We start from the raw sequence: 9,797 nt of genomic DNA on the forward strand, positions 1-9,797 counted from the left end.
ATACTCAACAACCTCCTCCCACCAAGATAGTTGGAGACTATATAATAGTTATCAAACCCAAGATCCATGAAGACTCAAGACTACAGCAAATCTGAGCAATTGGGCTAGCAAAATGCTGTGCAAATTGCCACAGGACATCCTCCGTTAGCTGACATGTATATAACCTTCCATTTTTATATCATTACATCATCTTATATATAAACAATAATTATTCCTCAGGCACATTCCAAAGTTAGGTAAACATTTATTTTGTGTATTTTTGAAAAAAATATTATGCTCAGTTTTCCCAAATTGAGAAGTCTAGCAGAAAAAGAAAACACTACAGTAAGGAGAGATTATATGATTCAAAAGCATAATTCAGTTGTTGTTGTTGTTTTTAATAAGTTGCTCCTTTCTATTTAAATCAGGCCTCAGAAGAATAATGTAGCATTTGGGGAAAAAGATGAAGCCCAGCAATCCAGCTGCTGAAGCCAAAATGGAGAAGATCTCCACTGCCACCATGTACTTCCCCTTTGTACTTAGATAGGTGGGAACAAATGATACCCAAACACTGCAAAAGACCAACATGCTGAAGGTGATAAATTTGGCTTCATTGAAGCTGTCAGGTAACTTCCTAGCCAGGAAGGCCACCATGAAGCTGATAGCAGTCAAGAACCCCATAAAGCCAAGGACAGTATAAAACATGATGGCTGAACCTTCATTACATTCCAGGACAATTTCTTCAGCCATTGAGTGAAGGTCAGAATCTGGGAATGGGGGGAAAAATGCCAGCCACACAACACAAATTATGCCTTGCACCAGGGAGCAAGACAGAACAATTGTGTTGGCCAACCTTTTCCCCACCCATTTCTTTATTTGGGATCTTGGTTTGGTGGCCATGAAAGCAAGAACCACAATGGCTGTTTTCCCCAATATACAAGAAAGGGCTATAGAGAAGATGATGCCAAAAGCAGGTTGCCGCATGAGACATTTCGCTTGGTCTGGTTGTCCAATGAAGAGCAAACTGCAAAGGAAGGAAAGGAGGAGAGCGATGAGGAGAATGTAGGTGACGTTCCGGTTGTTGGCTTTGACGATGGGGGTGTCCCACTGTTTGATGAAGATCCTCAGCACCAAAGCTGAGATTACAAAAAAGAGGAGAGCTACAGTGGCCAAAGTGATTCCCAGTGGCTCTTCATAAGACAAGAAAGTTATATGTTTTTCAATGCAAAGATTGTGAGCTTCATTCGGGTACTGATCCTCTGAACACTGGAAACAGTCCTCTGCATCTGCAAAAGAAAACATCACGGCCCATAAAAGCTATGAATTAGATGGACTGAATTATTAATGCAACTTCATTTATTTCTAAATAAGTTATGCCCAACTTATTTGTATTATACTATTAGAAATTAAGAATGAGACCATTCATATGCAGAAATATCTACTGTATATTGTTTGATCAAAAAGAGACCACCGTCATTTGTGCCAGTCTCAGTGTCATGTTGGAGGATAGCAGAGGAAAGTGGAAGAGAAAAGTTTAATTGTGTTACGCTTCCCAGTTCAGACTTTCCTGGTCTCTTTTCCAGAGAAATGGTGTGATACTTCGTTGTGAGCTCTTGTAGTTGGACAACTTACTTAAGGACTGACTTGTTTTATGGAAAATGAGTCAAAATCTACCACTTACATTCTGAATTCCTAGTAGGTGACTTCTCTCCCTTCAGGAAGAGACAACCTAATTCCTTGGGGATACTTCCATTAACTCATACGCTTTCTCAGTTTGGATTTTCCATGTTCAAGTGACAAACATTTTAGCAAGAATGCCAGTTATGTCCAAGGTTGCAGATCCTTGATGATTGTAAATTGCTATCAGAGCAGCAGAAGGATCAATATTCATGGCCCATATTTCTTGTTCTGAAGTGCTTTGGAATGCATATGTTTGCTTTGTTCATAAGAGAAGCCTTGGGTGGTTTAATGCACTAAATTAACCGTATGTATGTATGTATGTATGTATGTATGTATGTATGTATGATGTATGTATGTATTAGAAGTGTAGTCCTATGGCTCTGAAATCTGCAGAAAACCTCTAGCTTTCCCAGACCTTTCTTTGACCTAAAACACTAAAAACTTCCTTAATAAGCTTCACCCAGTTTTCAATCAATCAATCAGATTCCACACAATTCAAAATGTTTAATTTGGGGGGTTGTTCTTACATGACAAATGCCATGATATTTTCAAGGCTGCTGTCTGAGAATGTACAGCAAACACCCTCAGTTGTAACTCCCACTAACCTTCTAAGTGGGGTTTTTACATGCCTGCTGCTCTCCAGCAAGGACAAACTCATCTTCCTGCTCCTTTATACCTAACAGGGCATCAGATTCATTCTTCTTCCTTCATAGGTGATTGATGATAAAACACAAGTGTTCCATTCCTTCCCCTCTGTCCCCCCAAAAGGATTTCCCTCAATCTTAGGAAGATTCTTCTCTCACTTAGTAAGAATCCTTTTCATGGGATGGATTTTTTTCTTTATCTGGTTCTGCATTCATGGGAATTCAAAGTCAGGCTTAATTCAGGGACAATATGGACCAGAAGTTCAGATTTGGATGTTATGAAAAACCCTGGGAAAAATCTAGTACACAGGCAGAGGTAGAGTACTCTGAATTCTGAATAACTGATTATGTCATGTTCATCGTTTCAATGTTCTGAATACATCGTAATGTTTCGCATGTCACTTTCCTGATCCGTGTGGAGATTTCCAACCGTGCCAGGCTGTAATCTCCTTGCTGTAACTGTGGAATGTATGTTTGGGTTATTGACTGTGTTCAAGGTTACTTTCTCAGGCCGATGTGGGTGACGGTTGCTAACATCTGGGAGGGGGTGGCTGCTAAGCGGGAGTGAGGGCGGGACCGGGTTTGAAGCGAGGGTTTTTAGTTTGTATTTGGCGCGCTTTTGCTCATTCTCAGCTTTCTTTGTATTTGCACACTATTCTTTCAATAAATCAGTTATCCTTAAGCATCTGCTTGTGAGACTGAGTCTGTCAGAATAGGCAACCATTACAGATTACATTCAAGAAAAGTGCAGCACAGATTAAATGCAGATAGGTAAACAGTACTGCGGGTGATAGTTCATAAGGCTTAGCAGTTATGTACATGACACACCTTACCTATTTTATTTGAAATTTTCCCTTTTCCACATGGAAGACAGTCATAGCAGCAAAATGGCTTCCCTTCTATTTTGATCTTGCTGTGGCCTGAATAACAATTGTCATTGCATACAGAAAGTGGTAGTGCCTGTCCAGAAATGAAACCAGGATGGAGCAATAATCAAAATTTATAATTTATAAACTAGTGTTTCACTGTGTATGTGATATTCTGATAAAGCTGCATGACTTTTTGAGAAATGTGGTGCATAGGATTCAACCTCAACATATTATTAGACATGCACATTTAATAAATGCCACCATACCAAAGTGACATTATCTATATGTCCTCCTGGAATCATGTATGTTACTATTTCCTAAGATATATTGACAAAGCCTTAGGTTTTCTGAAAGCCTAATCATTAAAGCTGGACTCCCCTCATATTCCATCTTGGTCAAACTGATATATAATTTATTCCATGCTTTATGGGGGCAACTCAATCTTGGAATTTCCATTGGCTCTAGTCCTTTCTATCGTTTAGGTCCTGAAAAGGAGTACTGCAGAGAATTTGTGCTGTAATTCGTGGGATTCCAAATTCCAAGTTTTCTGTGCAAGGTTTTTCAGAAATGGTTTGCAATTTCCTCCTTCTTAGGGTTGAGAAAAAGTGACTGGCCCAAGGTCCCACAGCTGGCTTCATGCCTAACACAATAGAACTCATGGTCTCCTAATTTCTAGCCCAGTGCCTTAACCACCATGCCAAACTGACTCTTCTTTACTACCTAGAATCAAATTATAGAACATGAAATAGATTATAGAGAAATGCAATCCAGTCAGCCTTGTAGTTATTATGGAACAGATGAGGTATTAATTAAAGTTAAAGGTTAAATGTAGAAAACTAAAGAGAATAGATGGGATTGCAAGATATGTCTTGGACAATGTGCAGTCAGAAGGTAATAAAATTTAAAGGTTGAGATTCACTACCCTTACTTTATGAAGGAAAAAAAAAAAAAAAACTTGGAACAATGGCAAGGTATAAGATATTTTAACCAGTACAGTATCTCAACATATAGCTTGTGTATTATTAAATAATTTCCAGCTTTCCTTACTCAAAGGTGGTTTCCTCTGTAGGCAACCTGAAAATGACAGCTGGTAATTGTATACATTCAGGAATGTCCATCAATGTATGGTAAGGGAGTACAAGTTGTATAGTGGAAGAGCTATATATTCCAATCTCAGCACTGTTCATTTTTTGTCATATTTCTACTGCCTCAGTTGTAATACTAATGAGTCACTCAAATGATAGAAGTGATTCTGAAAAAGGCCGAGAGGAGGATTCTAGATAACCTGAACTGCCAGTAGGAAATACCTGGTTGAACATGGTTGGCCAGATGATGTTTTCTTCGGCAATTGTGAAAGGCTCTTCTGGAGAAGCCAAGGGGTCTATCTTTCCAACTTTGACTTTAAGGAAAGTCTGGTTTGGGAATGTGATCCAGTTGATTATATCCAATCCAGTTTCTAATTCCCCATTTTCATTAAAGAAAACTTTTTCCCCAATACTGTTGTTAAATAAGACTGTTCTCAGGAAATGATGGAGCTAAATGGAAGCAAATCAAACACAAATGTTTGTGTTTGAATTATATTGATTCTTTAGCTTTGTGTTTTAATTGTGTACTCTGTTGCCAGAGTCACATGTGTGGGATGGGCATCTCTATAAATTCCACAAATAAATACATAAAGAAAAACAATTGATCTGGCGAAATAAATATTCCTACAACAAATGTACACTACTAGCTTTTAGGAGAATCAAAATATCAACAAACACACTTTCATCAAGCTGAGCTGGCTTGACAAAACTTCAAACCCCATTAGGAAACTGTGGTTTTGGTCAAATGCATTTTTCGAGTCAGATCTTACTTGTGCAGTTCCTACACACTGTTGCAAAGAAACATGAACCAGTGCAAAGATTCATGTAATTCATGTAGTTTCTAAATTATGAGGATACTGAACCTGAAATGTACTGGTTCTGCAACAGGAAAATAGCAGAGAGGCTTGAACAATGTGCCCTTGTCATTTCTTCTACAATTACCCGCCATGTTTCTTGATTGAGAATCATCAGTCTCCCACTGTCTGCCCTTGCTCTGTGTTTGGAACTGGAGGAAAACATGGCTTTCAGAGCATGTGCCACAGCATAGACTGCATTATAGATGCTGTAACTCTGCCCGGTCATGCTGGTCTCAAACACAGAATTAGGAAGAGTCCCCAACTTCTCTTCTCCGGTGCACAGCCCTCCAGTGTCCTCATCCAACATGTCTTTAGGGAAAGAACATGCAAATGCCTGTCCCCAGAACAATCTTATTAAATGGTCTTCCTCTTCTGAAGTAGGGCTTCTCGTCTGTAAGAATGTTTTGAACCCAGTCACCTCCTTGGAAGAAACTGCAAAAGATATCGCACCGTGAATAAAGTCCAAAGGCTGTATGTTTTGAAAGGAGACTGAAGTGAACTCCATTTGGGCTGGCATGATCCAAACTTTATCTTTTCTCCTTACTGGTATATCCTCATACTCCGAAAGATAGGGAAATACTCGGAAAATGGTAACGACGTGATTTTCACAATAGAGGATCACAACGTTGGCAATGCTTTTCATGACAACCTTGTACATTTCAATGTAATATTTAAATACACCGTCCACGTCACTAGAAAAAGTTTCTTTGGCCACCTCTTCCATGAAATCAAAGCAGATACCTTTCTGGGAAAACAATGCGAGGGCATTCCGTACAAACCTCTCTCCACTCTCATCACGTTGGGAAATCAGCCCTATCCATGTCCACCTTAAATGCAACAGCAGCTGGAGGATCCCCTTAGTCTGAAGCTCCTCATTTGGGAAAAAACGATGAAAGAAAACGGTGTGTTCCCTCTTGTCTATCATTGGAGCAGATCCATATATGAGCTAAGAAAAAATGAATTAAAATAGTTGGGTTGTCGGTTCTACTTTTAGACTATAAGAAGGATATTCAGCACAAACTTCAAGAGAAATACAGTCCAGTCTAGAAAGAACTGATCTGGAGAATTTTCCTTTAGTAAGTATAAATGTAATAACATTTGAAAGCCAGAGAATTGGCAATCTATTGATTCAGTAATCCCTGAAGTTCAATTTATTTTATTTCACATTTTGCTAACATATCTTCTTCTTACCTTCCATGCAATATATTTTATTTAAAAAAAAAGATATCCCACCTTTATTAATAAATCAAGGCAGCAAACAAACCCAATACTCCTTCCTCCTCCTATTTTCCCCACAACAAGAGCCCTGTGGGGTGAGTTGGGCTGAGAGAGAGTGTCTGGCCCAAGGTCACCCAGCCGGCTTTCATGCCTAAGGTGGGACTAGCAGTCACAGACTCCTGGTTTCTAGCCCAGCACTTTAATCAGTAGACCAAACTAGCTGTCTTATATATGATGCATGATATATTACCTTCCATATGAGAGACAGTGGCAAGTCTACTAGGAAGCAGAGTCTCCTTGCCCCACCCTTTAGAACAGGAGTGGGAAATATGAAGCTCCCTGTGATAATCTGATGACCTTAACTCACACTTGTAATCAGACTCTGGCAATGTGCTCCATATAGGGCTGCCTTGGAAGACAGCTTGGAAACTTTAGGTGCTATGACTGTGGCTGCTACTTACTAGTCAAGTAAACCTGTCATTGTGGCATAACACATGCATTGTGATCACTGCATTGATTGCCAGTATGCTTCTAGGCCCAAATGAAAGGAGTACCCATTTTCCAACCCCACAACTCCTAGTGGGCCATCTGAAGGAACCAGGAGGGTCATGGATCTATCCCACAGCTGGTGAAGCTTATACTGCTGAGCACTGTATACATGTCCTCAGGTTCCACAAAGTCAAATGAATCCCATGTTGATTGCAAGATACCACCTTGTTCACTTTGCTTGTCTCTGCCCAGCTAGCACCCAAACCAGAAAAGTTCATAAAGTTTGCAATTTGCATCTTTATCTCTTTCTTTTTACCAACACTGCCCACCCCATTGTTCTCTGGGTGGTCTCTTCTTCAGAAAACACTACAACAGAACCAACATGCTATCTCTCTGAAACTCCTCTGACCTCCTTCTTTCACTCTCTACACCTTCATATGACTCTGCAAAAATGATCAAACCAACCAAGCCCCTAGCTAGCCACATCCAGGCACCATCACACCGAGATGACGTTTGTTTTTCTTTCTGTTTTTTTTTTTTTTTAAGGCAACAATATTGTAGATGGCAAGACAAAATCTCTTCTATGGAGTGGAAAGAGAAGTTTGCTAAGTACAGAGTCTACTAAACAGGTCTTGTTTAGGTTAAACTGAATATCAGAACAGATACGGTGTGCATTACCACAGATCAGACTTTCTCAGGGACAAGGAAGTCAAGCAGTGGCAATATATAATATTGATCAAGTTTCAGAATTAGGCATGTACCACACAACAAATCCCTACTGTTTAGGCAGTTTTGCCCTTTTCTTTCTGTTCAGATGGTCACTTTGTATGCAAATCACAAAACTTTATTTAAAAGATCTTAGGAACGTAATAGAAATCTAACCAAGCACAGATTTTAGACATTGTGAAAAAAAGGTCTTTATTTATAAGTAGTTCTTACTTATGGCATCTTGTATACATTCAGAATATTTGGCATAAATGGACAGATGTTTGCATTAGGTCCTGCAACAACAGATACTGTCTTCTCTTGGATATCACACTTATAATTAGGAATGAATCTGCCCTGGGTGGACAGTAGCTCCAGCGAAGCAAAATAGGTCCATTTTGCCATGAAATTGCTATTAGTGATGCGAATGCCCAGAGTCATGTTGGAAAAGATCTGAGGGTTTGCATTAATCTCCTCTACAGCAAAAATCAAAGCTAGGACATGTTGATAGTTCTGAAGAAAAAATCTGCAATGAGAATTATGGTTGTAAATTATATCAAGAAGATGTATAAAGTTCTAGCATGAAAACCAATGTGATTTTTTTATAGCATCTGGCAGTGATTTTTTTCTTTTCAAATGTATTTCAAAATGTCCTAAAGCATCCAATATATGTATATTTTATGACAAAGAACAATGTTATCATGCCGAGGATTAAACTTACTCTTTGAATGGATTCACACTATTCTAAACCCATTAATGCTTTATAAACAGCTTTCACTAGAGAATGGGTGAATTGCCAAATGGAATATTCATGAATGGTATTAAATTTTGCTTGTGCTTATTAGACCTACTTCTAGTCCTGCTTTCTAAATCTTCTGCCTTCACTTTTGTTCTGTAAAAGGCTAAGCTCTGGAGCATGCAGGAGCATAAATGTAATAAATCTTTTCAACCCTTTAAAGCAACTGTGCTGTTTCCCAGGATCGTGCAACAACAGCAGAAGGCAGATATGCAGTCCTTGGAAAAAATGTGGCTAAAAAATGAGACACCTTATCCTCTGCACAATCTAAGAGATCTTTCAGGAATTGAATCCAAAATGCACTCAGACCCATTTTTTCCCCTAATATCCATGATAATAATTTGAATCCTAAATACTGATGTTTGGTTAATTGCAAACAGTGATTGGGAATACATTGCTAGTGATTCATCCTGCAGTAAATAAGTATAAGAGGGAACTACAGACATTCATAGTTTCTAGAACTAAAAGTAATGACTCCACATTTTACTTAGATATTGGAAATTATAGGTTTTGTTTTATTTCATTTTTCCTCAGAGACAGGAAGCATTTGTGGGCACCTAAATGCATACAAGAAACTTGGATCAATCAACAAGAAATACTGAGAATTATTGGTATGGATGAGGATGAGGATACTAATAATAATGCAGTTGGAAGATAGGATTTCCTCTCTTGGACACTCCCTATTTAAATAAAGGTCATCATAGAGAAGGAAGATATTATCTCTTTTATTATGTGTTTCAGTAAGTCTATACATGAGCTCATCAACCAGTTCTTCAGATGGATGCCTTGTAAAATCCACTGGATCAGAAATCATGTAGAACTGCAAAATAATGCCAGCAATGATGAGATCTCCTGTATGATAGTAATGATACTTAAGAAGATTAGGCTTGCCCACCACACAGGTAGCAGTAGCAGGATTATGGCATACCACATCTGGCAGTAGCAATATCATCAGTGACATGAACAATAACATATTTTACAAGAAATATGGATTTCCTTCTGAAAACTAAAGGTCTCATTGAAGTGCAATAGCCTCCGTATATGTTCTTTTACTTGCTTGATTGGACTTAGAAAGTGCAGTTTGAAGAACGAGATTGTCACAGCTCTTTTTCATTCCTCCCATGGACGGACAAGGAACATTATTTGCTCCCTTCAGTTGTATTTCGTTGTCATGTTATGATCCTGAAGCTCCTTAGAGATTTCAGAAAGGATTTAATTAATAAGGCGTCTTTCAGTAATTATGGAAGATACAGCCATGACACTTTTCAGAGACACTGAACAGAAAAATAACTTTTTTTTTCCTGAAATAGCAAGAGAATCTGTAATTGTCTGTAATTAGTTTCTCCAGAAAAGCTTGTAATTACTGATGAAGATTAATCCCCAATTGATCCCAGTTTAGAAAGTGAGGAAATTTCAAAAGAGAGATTTTGTAATCAGGAAGAACTTCTTAAAATACAGAGTAAAAAGGATGGCTT

General features: G+C 38.6%; 1 protein-coding gene across 1 annotated transcript; it reads right to left on the reverse strand.

Annotated features, from left to right (window-relative positions):
- Positions 1–357: 357 nt before the first annotated feature.
- Positions 358–9,295, reverse strand: LOC134496997 (vomeronasal type-2 receptor 26-like). Its single transcript, XM_063302713.1, is given in 6 exon segments — positions 358–1,265; positions 3,137–3,263; positions 4,480–4,707; positions 5,200–6,060; positions 7,761–7,938; positions 9,075–9,295. Coding segments are annotated over 6 exon segments (2,523 nt in total).
- Positions 9,296–9,797: the final 502 nt, after the last annotated feature.

This window comes from Candoia aspera, chromosome 4 (genome assembly GCF_035149785.1).
Source record: "Candoia aspera isolate rCanAsp1 chromosome 4, rCanAsp1.hap2, whole genome shotgun sequence".
NCBI classification, from domain to species: Eukaryota; Metazoa; Chordata; class Lepidosauria; order Squamata; family Boidae; genus Candoia; species Candoia aspera.